The sequence below is a fragment of the Aplidium turbinatum genome, chromosome 15 (assembly GCF_918807975.1).
Source record: "Aplidium turbinatum chromosome 15, kaAplTurb1.1, whole genome shotgun sequence".
NCBI lineage: Eukaryota > Metazoa > Chordata > Ascidiacea > Aplousobranchia > Polyclinidae > Aplidium > Aplidium turbinatum.
The window spans coordinates 17,155,057-17,171,592 of NC_137486.1; the positions used below are offsets into that span (position 1 = coordinate 17,155,057).

Here is a 16,536-nt window from a genome sequence, read left to right on the forward strand (position 1 = left end):
ATTGATTCGTGTAGATGTATGATCTTCCTTTCCAACGATGGCAAAATTGTTAAAATCCGAGCAGGAATAAGAAAGCTACAGCACTTTCAGTGGAAGCACTATTTACCGATCACTGCAAACAGGGGGTGGCGTATACTGAATAAGGATCGATTTGCCTTTACAATGCATTGGAAAAAAGCTTTGCTGGGCGGTTAAGTTTGAACGACGATTGCTGATTTGGTAGATCAGATATAAATTTGAAACTTTTCATGTGCATAAAGCAAGACATACTCTTTCAATTGGCAAAAGTTTAATAATTTTATTCTGTAAAGTAAATTGCTGGGAATCTGTACAATTTGGTGAAGTTTAAGTTATCACAAGATAAAGTTAGTACTTGTTATGGATTTGTAGCCAATTGATTCGTGTAGATGTATGATCGTGCTTTCCAACGATGGCAAAATTGTTAAAATCTGAGCAGAAACGAGAAAACTACAGCAAGTTTAGTGAAAGCACTATTTACCGATCACAGCAAACAGGGGGTGGCGTATACTGAATAAGGATCGATTCGCCTTTGCAATGCATTGAAAAAACTTCGCTAGGCGGTTAAGTTTGAACAACGATTGCTCGTTTGGTAGATGAGATATAAACCTAAAACTTTTCAGGTGCATAAAGCAAGACATACTCTTTCTATTTGCAACGGATTAATGATTTTATTGTAAAAATTAAATTGCTGAGAATCGGTGCAAATTGGTGAAGTTTAAGTTATCACAAGATAAAGTTAGTACTTACTTTGTGCTTGCATTTAATTGATTCGGGTAGATATATAATTGTACTTTCCAACGATGGCAAAATTGTTAAAATCCGAGCAGAAACGAGAATACTACAGCAAGTTTAGTGGAAGCACTATTTAACGATCACTGCAAACAGGGGGTGGCGTATATTGAATAAGGATCGATTCGCCTTTACAATGCATTGAAAAAAAGCTTTGCTGGGCGGTTAAGTTTGAACAACCATTGCTCGTTTGGTAGATGAGATATAAATCTGAAACTTTTTATGTGCATAAAGCAAGACATACTCTTTCCATTTGCAAAAGTTTAATAATGTTTATGTGTAATGTAAATTGCTGAAAATTGGTACAATTTGGTGAAGTTTAAGTTATTACAAGATAAAGATACTACTTGTTCTGGATTTGAGACCAATTGATTCGTATAGATGTATGATTGTGCTTTCCAACGATGGCAAAATTGTTAAAATCCGAGCAGGAATGAAAAAGCTACAGCACTTTCAGTGGAAGCACTATTTACCGATCACTGCAAAACAGGGGGTGGCTTATACTAAATAAGGATCGATTCGCCTTTACAATGCATTGGAAAAAAGCTTCGCTGGGCGGTTAAGTTTGAACGACGATTGCTGATTTGGTAGATCAGATATCAATCTGAAACTTTTCCGGTGCATAAAGCAATACATACTCTTTCAATTTGTAAAAGATTAATGATTTATTGTATAAAGTAAGTTGCTGAGAGTTGGTAAAAATTGGTGAAGTTTAAATTATCACAAGATTAATCTAGTACTTAATTTGTGCTTGCATTTTATTGATTCGGGTAGATATATAATCGTACTTTCCAACGATAGCAAAATTGTTAAAATCCGAGCAGAAACGAGAAAACTACAGCAAGTTTAGTAGAAGCACTATTTACCGATCACAGCAAACAGGGGGTGGCTTATACCGAATAAGGATCGATTCGCCTTTACAATGCATTGGAAAAAAGTGTCGCCGAGCGGCTACGTTTGAACGACGATTGCCAATTTTATATATAAGATATAAATCTGAAACTATCCAGGTGCATAAAGCAAGACATGTTCTTTTAGTTTGCAAAAGATTAATGATTTTATTGCAAAATTAGGTTGCTGAGAATCGGTACAAGTTGGTAAAGTTTAAGTTATCACAAGATAAAGCTAATACTTACTTTGTGCTACTGTTTAATTGATTCGTATAGATGTATGATCGTGCTTTCCAACGATGGCAAAATTGTTAAAATCCGACCGGAGAGAGAAAACTACTGCAAGTTAAGTGGAAGCACTATTTACCGATCACTGCAAACAGGGGGTGGCTTATACTGAATAAGGATCGATTCGCCTTTACAATGCATTGAAAAAAAGCTTCGCTAGGCGGTTAAGTTTGAACGATGATTGCTGATTTGGTAGATCAGATATAAATTTGAAACTTTTCATGTGCATAAAGCAAGACATACTCTTTCAATTTGCAAAAGTTTAATAATTTTATTCTGTAATGTAAATTGCTGGGAATCTGTACAATTTGGTGAAGTTTAAGTTATCACAAGATAAAGATAGTACTTGTTATGGATTTGTAGCCAATTGATTCGTGTAGATGTATGATCGTGCTTTCCAACGATGGCAAAATTGTTAAAATCCGAGCAGAAACGAGAAAACTACAGCAAGTTTAGTGGAAGCACTATTTACCGATCACAGCAAACAGGGGGTGGCGTATACTGAATAAGGATCGATTCGCCTTTACAATGCATTCAAAAAAAGCTTCGCTGGGCGGTTAAGTTTGAACGACGGTTGCTCGTTTGGTGAATGAGATATAAACTTGAAACTTTTCCGGTGCATAAAGCAAGACATACTCTTTCAATTTGTAACGGATTAATGATTTATTGTAAAAATTAAATTGCTGAGAATTGGTACAAATTGGTGAAGTTTAAATTGCCACAAGATATATCTAGTACTTACTTTGTGCTTGCATTTAATTGATTCGGGTAGATATATAATTGTACTTTCCAATGATGGCAAAATTGTTAAAATCCGATCAGAAACGAGAAAACTACAGCAAGTTTAGTAGAAGCACTATTTACCGATCACAGCAAACAGGGGGTGGCGTATACTGAATAAGGATCGATTCGCCTTTGCAATGCATTGAAAAAAACTTCGCTGGGCGGTTAAGTTTGAACGACGATTGCTCGTTTGGTAGATGAGATATAAACCTGAAACTTTTCAGGTGCATAAAGCAAGACATACTCTTTCAATTTGCAAAGGATTAATGATTTTATTGTAAAAATTAAATTGCTGAGAATCGCTACAAATTGGTGAAGTTTAAGTTATCACAAGATAAAGCTAGTACTTATCTTGTGCTACTGTTTAATTGATTCGTGTAGATGTATGATCGTGCTTTCCAACGATGGCAAAATTGTTAAAATCCGAGCAGAAACGAAAAAACTACAGCAAGTTTAGTGGAAGCACTATTTACCGATCACAGCAAACAGGGGGTGGCGTGTACTGAATGAGGATCGATTCGCCTTTACAATGCATTGGAAAAAAGTGTCGCCGAGCGGCTACGTTTGAACGACGATTGCCCGTTTTGTAGATAAGATATAAACCTGAAACTTTCCACGTGCATAAAGCAAGACATAGGCTACTCTTTGCAGTTGCGTTAGATTGGTACTTTTATTGTATAAATTAAAATGCGAGCAGAAATTAGATAGCTACAACACATTTAGTTGCAAACGATGCAATTTGGTAAAGTTTATGTCCATCTAGGTAGTTATATTCAACACTCGATGTTGGTTTAATGTTTTTATTGTAAAAACACAGTAAAATTGTCAAAAAATCCATATCCATTCCGCCTTATCACCTCCATTCCGCCGCTTTTTACCTTCCCTTTTTTACCCTCCCAATAATAGTTGCGTCCGTTTTGTGACGTCATGTTGACCAGGGTGGCGGATTCTATACTTGCACCAAAATTTCTTTTATCTAAAAATTTTGGGTGCTTCTATACTAGGCGGCCGATTCTATACTAGCACCAAATTTTGTTATTTCTGTGGTTGTATACCGGTATGCCACAGGTAAGCCCACAAACTACAGTACATGAGTACAGTATATGGTAAATTTGAGCTAAACATTTATTAACAGTATTGTTCTAACAATTAGGCTACTTACAGTCTGGTGTTCGAAGTTAAACAGACTTGTACAAGGAGTGCAGAGAGACGGAATGCATTAGAGTGTCTGTTTTCTGTGTTTTGTCAATTAAAGTTAAACATTATCAGAGGCAGCTCACTTAATGTCTATAAGTTTTCTTCAATGCCTCCAAATGTTTTTGCGGGTTGGCGGAGCATAGAATTGGCTGCATTTACAGTATATATGTGTTCTGTTTTCACGATGCTTTCTGTCTGGTATGTGTTTGTACTTTGTAATGGGGCAAGCTTACTCTCTATTCTATCGTTAAAGTTTTGTTTATATTGTGGTGGTACCTTGTTCTAGATAAGTGCATGTTTTTTGTTTTTTTTCGGTGCCTACAAGGAGTAGCTTCAATATAAATAAAAGTTGAGTTACCCGTACGGTATGTGTTTGATACAGCTTGACCGATATATCAATCAGCCGATATTTGTTGGCCGATATCAAGGGTACCAGTAGCCGATATCAGGGGTAGCCGATATATTGTATCAGCTATTTATCTATGATAAACATCGGCCAGCAAAAACTTACTCAAAACCAATCACGCATGCCTTTAGAAGAAACACACGTTGCTCAAACGTACTTGTAAAGAGCGCATTAAACTATCTCGTTTTAATTGCGTGCACACGGCTGCACACAATCCATTTTTCACACAGCACGTGGGTTGATATGTATTGCCTATCGGTATCAACCTGAAAAAGTGATATCGGTCGAGCTGTAGTGTACCGTATCATGTAGCCTACTATTTTTGTCTTAGACTTGTGTCAAATGTACTGTAGTCAGGCTGGTATGACGTGGACCGATACTAAAAATGAACTTGATTTATTATTATTGTCACAGTTGGGTGCAACCTAGTTCGTACCCTGAACAGTTCGTACCCTCAGTTTGTACCCTGAAAAGATCAAGAGAAAAAATTAAAAACAGCCGAAGTCGCTGATCGTAGTTTAATAGCACAAAGCCGACCTCGCTGATCGGAGTTTCCGCAAACAAACTCGAGGGTTAGGGTTAGCGGAAACTGCGGAAAAATGAAACAGCGAAAAAATATTTGCGTTTTACTGCAATTAGCGAGGGTTAGGGTTAGAGCATAGATTACGGTACTCTATGGTTAGGGTAAAGGTTAGCGGAAACTGCAGAAAAATGTTTGCGGAAACTGCGATCAGTGAGGGTTAGGCTTGATGCATAGATTAGGCTACTCTATGGTTATGGTTAGCGGAAACTGCAGAAAAATGTTTGCGGAAACTGCGATCAGCGAGGATTAGGGTTAGAGAGCATAGATTACTCGATTGTTAGAGTCAGGGCCAAGTTAAGGTAAGCAGAAACTGCAGAAAAACGTTTGCGGAAACTGTGATCAGCAAGGGTTAGGGCTAGAGCATAGATTACTCTAGGGTTAGGGTAAAGGTTAGCGGAAACTACGGAAAAATGTTTGCGGAAACTGCAATCAGCGAAGGTTAGGGTTAGAGCATAGATTACTCTATAGTTAGGGTTAGCGGAAACTGCAGAAAAATGTTTGCGGAAACTGTGATGAGCGAGGGTTAGAGTTAGCGGAAACTGCGATCAGCGACTTCGGCTTTGTGCTTACTTTTTCTCTTACTTTTCAGGGGGAAAATTTTAAAATGTTTGCAGCCATTTTTTTAATTTTTTCTTGATCTTTTCAGGGTACGAACTGTTCAGGGTACGAACTAGGTTGCATCCGTCACAGTTAGCCTTTCGGTTTTCAAAGCGCTCTGCTTGCTGCCACGTAATGTTATTGTTTCTTAAACTATTTGATTGATTCTTCACGTTTTCACACCATTAAATGATTCAAGAGTGATTTAGTGCATTTAAATGACTGAACTGAAAATATGGTACTTACGAGGAATCGAGGATGCTTGTTTCAATATGAATGTTGTCGACTTCTCGTAAAACAACCGTCCGGGCAATAGTCACGTTGGTTCTATACCAACCCAAAATCAAATTAAGTTTAATTCAAGAAATGTATTCCAACGGCAACTTTTGTTCAAGTTATTTTAACAATTTTTTCTTGTTTTAAACTGTGGTAGGCTAAAAAGTTAATAATGGAATTGAGACGGAATGATGGAAGACTAGAACTTTTCATTCCATCTTTGATATTTTCCATATTTTATTGCAAAGTTTGTCTTCCATTCTATCCTATTCCTTGCATAGTTATATAGTCACTGTTTTGGTACATTGACAATGTTTAGGTTGTGTGGTTACTGGTTAGTTTGGTTATGTGCCCATTTACAATTCACCGCAAATACTCTGATGTTTTCACAGCAATTAATCAATTTTAGGCGGATGACCAGATCTGGGGTTAATTTTAATTAGTAATTGTAACTAACAAAACCAATTGTTATATACTGTAGTTGTCATGCATGTATGAGTAAGGTGTATTGTGAGCAGCACACACTCACATTAATGACAATTTCTCAACTGGGACGACAATGTTGATTAAAGAATACCGAATACCAATGCCACTTAGTGTGGATGAATATAAAATTGCACAGCTGTATATGATACAGGTATGCTGAATAGTTATGTTCAGCCTAGGCTACTTGCCTAACTTATCTATCTTTTTTTCTATAACGTATCAGTGGATGAGCTAGAACTCCATTTGCTTCTAGACATTAAATTTTGCATCAGAAAGAAATGAAATAATTTTGTACTTAATACTTGTAAAACTTAACTTTACCATATGATTTTGCGGAGCTGGTGTACAAGTCTCCGCCCTGATCATAGGCGCCTAACTATTTTTTTGGCCGTGGGGGCGAAAGCGTGTTTAATCAGCAGCAACTTAAATTCAGCAAAATGTCACGCAGATGGATGACGTAATTATGTCGTCACACTAGGATTGCTTTTATTACCACACTCGGAGTTATCGCTACGTTCGACCTACCGTTAATTATTATAAATAAAACTTGACCAAAACACATGCTATGCGTCTGCGTTGGCTAGCGGTTGATGGTCTGTGACTCTTTAAGCTAAGCACAACATAAAGTTTAGCAACGAACTAGATTTATTAGCATGAAACAAGAGACGAAAAGGTTTACTAAAATGTATAATACTGTAAATGGAATTGAAAATACTAACTTGATCATACGCTTGAAAATGTACCTGTTGAAAGCAAAATCATTCATGTTTACATCAATCAAAGCGCATCAATTCAACAGCACGTCACCTTGATTAAATTTAAAAGTTGCTGACATCCGTAAACAGCTTTTGAAAAATAGTTACGGAGAGACGTTTGATTAAGTTTTCGACTTGACATTGCTTCCTTTTTACTACAATATCGCAACTTATGACTGACCTGCTTTCAATTCGCTGTAAAACGCCCGTTTTCGTGTGGCAGATGAAACAAAAGATGCGCACATTCCCGCCTTTGATCGGGTTTCTATGGCAACGGTCGTGTGTGCGCCATGCAGTTTGCGCGAGTCCGTTGTTGCGTTGATTATGCCGTGTGTGTGCAATGCGATTTGTACCAGCCCTTGTTGCGTTGGTTAGTGGTTACCTCGGGCCCAGACTTCAAGTTCATTTTTACAACGAGCGATTCACTGCCGCGACTATTCACTGCAGAGGTTTGGACTTTCGAAAGCGACATCGAGTCTGTTTGCAAGCGCATTAAGCCAAACGCACGCTGCGTCTACGTAGCAATTTATGTTGTTTTTGGGTGCATTCAACATCTGATGACATTGAATCGACGCAAAATGGTAGATTTTTGCTATGTCCCAGGCAGCAAATTCAGTCATTTTTACATTAATTCAACGTCTGCAGACGTTAAATCAATGTAAAAATGATTTTTTTTTGTCTGGGATGGGATTGTAGCATCGCTACTCGTTCTGGTGATCATTTATCACGAAGCTGTTGTGGTTTGCATTTAAAAAATGTTTTCCTGCTGCCGATCGCTAGTTCATCTATTGTTTTATGTATCAATACAGCATAAAAAGTTGCTCCCACGCAGAAATATGCGTGGGGGCCTGGCCCCCACGCCCCCACAGTTTAGGCGCCTATGGCCCTGATTATAAATGCTATGACGTGTAATACGTCAATAATTGGCAGCAACCAAGAGATAGGGTGAAATGTATTAACAGTAAAGCAAAAGTAAAGTGGTTTCACTTTATATTTTTGGTCGATTCCAATGTATGACATGGTATGTTTGACTAGGGCGCAGGCTGGGTCAGTGGGTCAAGGTCTTTTAGGTGCAAACAGTTAGGTGCCTGCCAAATAGGTGCGCTCACTATGGCGTGAGGATAGTTAGGTCCAGTGCACAGCGACGCCTGGTCATTTAGGTGCTATTCGACGTGTCAAATTACACTCATAATCATTTAACAGAAAGGCTTGATTATGTGACAGTTCTCCCACTGTGTTACAAAGTGAATTTAACTTTAAAACACATCAGTGTGCAGTGCCTGATTATGCAAGTGCGGCCAAGAACCCACTAAGGAAGCTCTTTTGTTTGAACAGATTTACGAGATGTAAGGATGAATATTTTAAATATACTGTTATGCCTCCCCTCTTGAGATAATCCTGCGTATGCCGCTGTCTGCAGTATTATCATCAAGCACCTAATGAAATACACTGTACTGGGAATAGCACCTAAGTGACCAGGGGTCTGCTACTATTCGGCAAGTCCGATTCGGCTTATCCAATTCGGCGAGTTCCCTATTCGGCGAGAGCCTTTTTCGGCAAGTGCCCTGTTCGGCGAGTTTTTGAAATTTTATTTTTGAAAGAGAATTATTGGGTACCGTAGCCTAATTATAATTGCCGTTTTTACATCGTTAAACGTTGAAATCGTGCAGAAAGGAATAAAAATAAAATGTTTGAACTAGAAATGTACCGATACCAATATTTTGGCCGATACCGATCCCGATACCGATATCACTTTTTTAGGCCGATACCGATACTGACACCGATATTTTGGCCGATACTTCGGTGTTACAAAAAGAAGCAATTTTGGTATTTGCAAGGAATTATGTCAAATGCTAAGTTTTACCTTATTTGCATAAAACTATTAAAAAAGCTTTCAATTGGCATAATTTATTAAAGATTCAAGAATCCAATCTCAACCACATTGTTGTGTCATAATGGTAGGTTGTAGTAATGAAAGGCCACCGTAATTGAGGACTGGGGTATAAGGGAAGAAACATTACATCATAATTGGGGTTTCTGAAAAATTAATGAAGTGTTTGCGCAAACTCTCCAAATAGGCTATCATAATTGATAATAAGATGTAAAATGTAAACCAAGTGATTTGTGTAGTCGTACAAAAACTATTCAACAAGTAATGTGCAACCTAACGGCGCTTGTCGTTCGGTTGAAAAGCTTTTGCCAGGCCAAGACTACCCAGGTAGCAAAAATGTATAATTTTGCATCGTTTTTACGTTGCTAAACGTTTAAAAAACTTGTGTAACTTGGTTGTTTTTTGTAAGCTGGTTCTATCAGTTTGTGATTAAATTTCCACCTTTCGTTGTAATAGACTCACCAAGCTTAAACAATGTCATGGCAGAATAAGTAGGCTCAAAATGAAAGCAATGGAACTACGAATCTTCACTAAACTAATCAAAATGGTCTTGTTGCGCTTAAGATGACCAAGGCCTATGAGAGAGAGGGTACGGCATACCCTTGACGGCCGAGAAACATATAGTTGGTTGGATGGTCTAAATGGCTAGCGTGGAAGCTACACCGTTATGGAAAGCGAATCGCAACAGCTTGCTGTACTAGTGAGTGCTCAGCCTTGTGCTGATAGCTGGGAAGAACGCTCCTGTCTTCACAATGAGGTTGTCATCTTAGGCGCAACAAGACCATTTATTGATTAGCTTAGTGAGGATTCGTAGTCCCATTGCTATCATTTTGAGCCTACTTACTCCGGAATGGCCCGTTTCGGTGAGTCCGATCTCTTAACGGGGGATTTTTTTCAATTTTTTTTTTTAATTATTAGGTACCGTAGCCTAATTATCATTGCCGTTTTAGGGTTCTTGGTTAGGGGTTAGAGGTTAGGAACTCACCGAATCAGACTCACCGAATCGGACTCACCGAATAGTAGCAGACCCTACTTACTCTGCCATGACATTGTTTAAGCTTGGTGAGTTTATTACAACAAAAGGTGGAAATTAAATCACAAACTGATAAAACCAGCTTACTAAAAACAACCAAGTTACATGGGTTTTTTAAACGTTTAGCAACGTAAAAACGATGCAAAAGTATACATTTTTGCTACCTGGCTAGTCTTGGCCTGGTTTTATCCTCTGCTGAGAGTAAAAAAGAAACACAAAGAAAAGAATGATAAATATTGGAGAAATTGAGTCTTCTTCACAACTTAAGAATCGAACAACGTAAAACTGCTGAAACAAAACGTTTTGTTTGAGTGAAAGAATCACTGTAAGCAAACAAATCCAAAAGGTGCGCGCATGAAGTCATGGGAGTGTGAGGTATCAAAAATTTGAACAGGTTTTTATTTTTCTACATCAATGTGATGTTAGTTACTACTTTAAAAAATCTATATTATATCTTTGCTTCTGCAGAAAATCCGCAGCAAACGCCTTTTTTACATGTTTAGTATCGGCCACAGTATCGGCCAAATTTTGCCGATACCGATACTAAAAAAATGGCCGATATCACCGATGCCGATATATCGGTACATCTCTAGTTTGAACTATTAAATTAAAATTCGTTATGTCAGCTCCTAGTTGTGTTGTTTTTATTTCTGACCATCATATGAAAAACAATACACGTCAACATAGCAAAGGTAGAAGCGACAAAACGCGAACGTTAAAACGTGCTTGTGACCGAATTAAGTTATTGAGTTGAAAGAAATTTGGCACGGTCGCAACACCTTCAGAAAAATTTAAGAAATGAAGGGAAAATAAAAAAAAAGAAAATGTTACAAAAAAAAATCATGTTTAATGTCTATAAGTTAGTAGCCTACTGTACTTTTGAATAGTTAAAATGATTAGTTTGGATCAACAAATGTGTGGCCTACAGCTTGGATTGAAAGGAAATTATCGGGTACCGTAGCCTAGTTATCCCGACCAGCAGAAATTGCCGTTTTTACATCGTTTTAACATCGCTAAACGTTAAAATTGTGTAGAAATAGGGAACTTTGCTGACTAGGATACGTTGAAACTGGGAAACATTTACAGAAGCCCTTCGATTTGTTCCAAGAACTTATTTAGCCTAACAGTTCATTTGTACATTGATTCAACATCTGAATACATTATCTTAAAAATGCATAATCTTAAAAATGCAACGTATCGATACTATCGAAGGGCTTCTGTGAATGTTTCTCAGTTTCAACGCAGGCATTAAAACTCGTGTTTTTTTCCGGCAGCTATCGTGGCCTACCGAGAGCTCCTTCTCGGCGGCCAAATCTGCGTGCTTGGAGGCCAAAATACAAAAGAAAATCATTTTAACTTGCAACAATGTTAAAATGATCACTTAGCGTTGTTGAAGTGTGGGCGACGTCCTGCTATAGAATCGTGGTACCACGCATTGAATGCTTTATCGGGATTGTAACCCGGTATTGCGGGACCATCTAATGACCCTAAATTGTTTTAACTGCTTGCAGCTCAGTAAATTGTTTCAACTGCATACCGCCTTTCATAAAACCTGACCATTTATTCCGTTATGATGTCACCATTGAGGGTGTGAAGTCACTAACCCACAGCGTTCTCAACTATGAAGACACGTGTTTTACCCACGAATGTCAACTAACCTAATTCTCCTTTTTAACAACGATTCAATGTCCGACAACATTGAAACGATATAAAAATGACAATATTGCCAACCGATGTAAATTAGCACTTCGGATTAACACTCCGTTAAAATAAACATCGGAAATTGCAAACAAGACTTACAGCGCTGGTGATCGCAGCTGGATATATTCAATACAACAGTAGTGACTATAATGCGCTGACCTAATTCTGCGTCACTCTTTGATACTACATATTTTCGACAGTTAATCCACGATCATTCTATTGCGAAATTAAATAATTGGCTAGAAGAAGCCGGCGGCCAAACTTGGCCGACGGAGGGGGTAGCACAGGCGGTCATTCAAGCACTACTTAGCGGCCATGATCGCCGGCTGCTGTAAGGCTTGCAACGTATCCTAGTATTCAAAGTTCTCTTCTCTACACGATTTCAACGTTTAGTGACGTTAAAACGATAGGCCACACATTTGGTTAGCCTTTTCATTCTGTTATTACAAACAATGTAAAAATGAACTGTTAGGCTAACTGGGTTCTTGGAACAAATTTTTGCTGGTAGGGATAACTAGGCTACGGTACCCGATAATTTCCTTTCAATCCAAGCTGTAGGCCACACATTTGTTGATCCAAACTAATCATTTTAACTATTCAAAATCAAAAATACTAACTTATAGATATAAACATGATTTTTTTTGTAACATTTTATTTTTTTGTATTTTTCCTTCACAACTTAAATTTTTCTGAAGGTGTTGCGACCGTGCCAAATTTCTTTCAACTCAATAACTTACTTCGGTCACAAGCACGTTTTAACGTTCGCGTTTTGTCGCTTTTACCTTAAAAACAACTGAACGGACATGACGAATTCAAGCACGTTTTAGTGTTTGCGTTTTGTCGCTTCTACCTTTGCTATGTTGAGGTGTATTGTTTTTGATATGATGGTCAGAAATAAGAACAACTGAACTGACATGACGCATTTTAATTTAATAGTTCAAACATTTTATTTTTATTCCTTTCTGCACGATTTCAACGTTCACCGACGTTAAAACGATGTGAAAACAGTTAGGCTTTGGTACCCGATAATTCCCTTTCAAAAATAAAATTTCAAAAACTCGCCAAATAGGGCACTTGCCGAAAAAGGCTCTCGCCGAATAGGGTACTCACCGAATCGGACTCGCCGAAACGGGCCATTCCGGTGACCAGGGACTGCAGCTAAATATCTTGACGCCACAATGTGTGCACCTATTTGGCAGGCACTTACAGAGTTGCCAGATTTCTGTCAGAAAAAGTAGCGAAAAAGTAGCAAAATGGATTGGAAAGTAGCCCAATTTCGCTGGGTGGCGCTAACCAGAAGAAAACTGGTCACAAAATTGGTTTTAACATCACTCTATTAGCTTTATTGTGCTACCATTGTTGCTGACTTAAAATATTACGGTATAAGACTGTTACAGCTAGCCTCCGTTAGGCTAATAAGATTTGCTACATTACTACCCATTACACCTCTAGTCTTCGTCTTATTAGCTTAGCTTGTTTTATTATTATCGTTATCCTGCATTGCGGGAAAACGGACTTGAAAACTATATCTTGTCTAAAGTTTACTAATTCAAACCTAAACCCAACTCTTAACCATAAAAATGAGTCTATCACAAAATTCACACTCCAACAATAGCAACTAGGCCTACTTGAAAAAAAACCCTGGGGAACTTCTGCCTTTCAACAAACACATAGAACCGGATAGAGGGCAGAGGCTACAATACTCGGCCAACTGGGTAACTCAGCAAGTCGCCCCTAGGCTAGGAACAGTATACATGGTCATCACGCCATTTTTACCAAAAAGAGAAAGAAGAGATAGAACATAAAAATGCTCGAAAGTGAGGGACGTGATGCAAGTTGATTATTCTGTGATTCTTTCCACTTTCATCTTTGTTGGGCATTATAACTTAAGAGAAGTAAAAAGTAGCCCAAAAAGTCGCAAATGTCAAAAAATCGCAAACCTTCAAATTCAAGTCGCGAAGCGAATTAAAAGTAGCCCAATTCGCGATAAGTAGCCCAATCTGGCAACTTTGGGCACTTAACTAACTAACTCGCAAAGGACAAAACAGAATGGAGATCCTATCAACCTTGTTGAAAGACTGATCGAAGCCAGCGGATGCCAAACGATTTGGCTACACTGGCGGCGGAGACAGTTACAATAATAATAACTACCTACATCTAAAAGATGTGCTCCGCAGAGACTTGTACACCAGCTCCAGTTTTAGTACGTTTTTAAACTTGTCTACTGTAATACCAGTAGTCCAGTACTAACAGAAATGAAAAACTAACCTTTGTTGTTGTATTAAATATATTTGGGTCGCAAATATGTCTTAAAAGCTTAAAGAATAGGCTAAACGTTTCTCTTTTTGAAAGAAGAGGTTGTAAATTCATGCAATGATAGCTCACATCTTCATCTAGTCATCCAGATTAAGGAAGTATTCTGTGCAAAAAGTTGGAAACCATGCTAAAACTATGCAATATTGTGCAGAAAAAAAGTAGGGAAGAAAGTCAAGGAACAGGAAGTGGAGTTGAAATTATTAAAAATGAGCCATACTCTAATGGACCTGGTGGAAACGGACAGCATACACAAAAGATTTATCACATTGGTAAACACATTCCAGGTTGGTAACTCAGCAAGCAATCTTTGTTCTTTTTGCATTGTAAATGTAAATGTTTAGTCTGTGGGCCTAGATGTTGAATACATTGATTCTATAGATGTTTAAGCAATGTCTATAGATGTTTAATCAATGTAAAAAAGAACAAATTTGGTTAACAAGAAAGTGTTATGTTTCTCGGCAGCCGATTTGTAGCAAGAATTGACAGCGATAGACACGTGTTTCGCCCATGAGGCTGGGCTCATCAGTATAGTTTCAGTTTCTCACTGCACTGCTGCTTTCAAACCTACTTAATGGCTCACACAGTAGATTGAACACGAATATATTTCACGTTTTGTGCATTTGTTTAAGGTTGGCTTGTATCTCTACTGCCTAAAAATGCTTTAATTGTTGAAGAAGAAGCATGGAATGCATACCCATACACGAGAACACGTTTTACCTGCCCTTTTGTGGAAAAGTTTTCCATTGATGTTGAAACTCGTTTTTTAAATGATCCTGGAACTACGGAAAATGTTTTTAATTTATCACCTGCTGATATGCGGAATATGGTTTCAGGTATATGTAGCCTACTGTTGAACACATAGGCGCCTAACTATTTTTTTGGCCGTGGGGGCGAAAGCGTGTTTCATCAGCAGCAACGTAAATTCAGCGAAATGTCACGCAGATGGATGACGTAATTATGTCGTCACACTAGGATTGCTTTTATTGCCACACTCGAAGTTATCGCTACGTTCAACCTACCGTTAATTATTATAAACAAAACTCGACCAAAACACATGCTATGCGTCTGCGTTGGCTAGCGGTTGATGGACTGCGATTCTTTAAGCTAAGCACAACATAAAGTTTAGCAACGAACTAGATTTGTTAGCATGAAACAAGAGACGAAAAGGTTTACTAAAAGGTATTGTCTGTAAATGGAATGAAAATACTAACTTGATCATACGCTTGAAAATATACCTGTTGAAATTAAAATCATTCATGTTTACATCAATTCAACAGCGAACAGCACGTCACCTTGAATACATTTAAAAGTTTCTGACATCCATAAACAGCCCTTGAAAAATAGTCACGGAGAGACGTTTGACTAAGTTTTCGACTTAACATTGCTCCCTTTTCACTACAATATCGCAACTTATCATTGACCAGCTTTCAAGTTTCAATTCGCTGTAATACGCCCGTTTTCGTGTTGCAGATGAAACAAAAAATGCGCATATTTCCCGCCTTTGATCGGGTTTCTATGGCAACGGTCGTGTGTGCGCCATGCAGTTTGCGCGAGTCCGTTGTTGCGTTGATTATGTCGCGTGTGCGCAATGCGGTTTGTACCAGCCCTTGTTGCGTTGGTTAGTGGTAACCTCGGGCCGAGACTTCAAGTTCATTTTCACAGCAAGCGATTCACTGCCGCGACAATTCTCTGCAGAGGTTTCGACTTTGGAAAGCGACATCGAGTCTGTTTGCAAGCGCATTAAGCTAAACGCACGCTGCGTCAACGTAGCAAATTATGTTGTTTTTGGGTGCATTCAACATCTGATGACATTGAATCGACGCAAAATGGTAGATTTTTGATATGTCTCAGGCAGCAAAATCAGTCATTTTTACATTAATTCAACGTCTGCAGACGTTAAATCAATGTAAAATTGACAGATTTTTTTGTCTGGGATGGGATTGTAGCATCGCTACTCGTTCTAGTGATTATTTAGCGCAAAGCTGTTGTGGTTTGCTTTTAAAAATGTTTTCCTGCTGCCGATCGCTAGTTCATCTATTGTTTTATGTATCAATGCAGCATAAAAGGTTGCTCCCATGCATAAATATGCGTGGGGGCCTGGCCCCCACGCCCCCACGGGTTAGGCGCCTATGGTTGAACAGATTATATTTTGAATTGATTGTGGAAATATGTAGTCTTGAAAGAAAAACGTTTTCTGATTCTTTTGTGATGCTTTTAAGCAGTAATAATGTAAACTTGATGCTCAAGACTGCCAGTTTGATGTTTCAAAGTTGTTAGCTTTGTTAATTAGAGGAACTGTGTTAAATTTGTCAAAACTTTTAAAAGTTTAGTATGTCATGTCTCATGGCAAAGACTAGTCATCTGGTTGAGGTAAAATTTTAGGTGTACCGGTATTTTTAACTACAAGCATTATTTGTGTCAAGTTTTGGCGAGTTTGCTGAGGTAGTAGCAGTTTGCACTAGCTTTTGCAACACAATCAAGACCGCAGCCTCAAGCCAAACAAAAGAACCGCATGAAACGACAG

General features: G+C 38.3%; 1 protein-coding gene across 1 annotated transcript in view; it reads left to right on the forward strand.

Moving 5' to 3' along the window:
- Positions 1 to 6,247: 6,247 nt before the first annotated feature.
- The window catches only part of LOC145783880 (membrane-associated phosphatidylinositol transfer protein 2-like), a 37,856-nt gene continuing 27,567 nt past the window's right edge, over positions 6,248 to 16,536 (forward strand). The window contains exons 1-3 of the mRNA XM_082595638.1: positions 6,248 to 6,467; positions 14,164 to 14,296; positions 14,642 to 14,845. Of these exons, the coding sequence (XP_082451764.1) occupies positions 6,390 to 6,467; positions 14,164 to 14,296; positions 14,642 to 14,845 (415 nt within the window). The 5' untranslated portion in view covers positions 6,248 to 6,389. The remainder of the gene's footprint in view (positions 6,468 to 14,163; positions 14,297 to 14,641; positions 14,846 to 16,536) is intronic.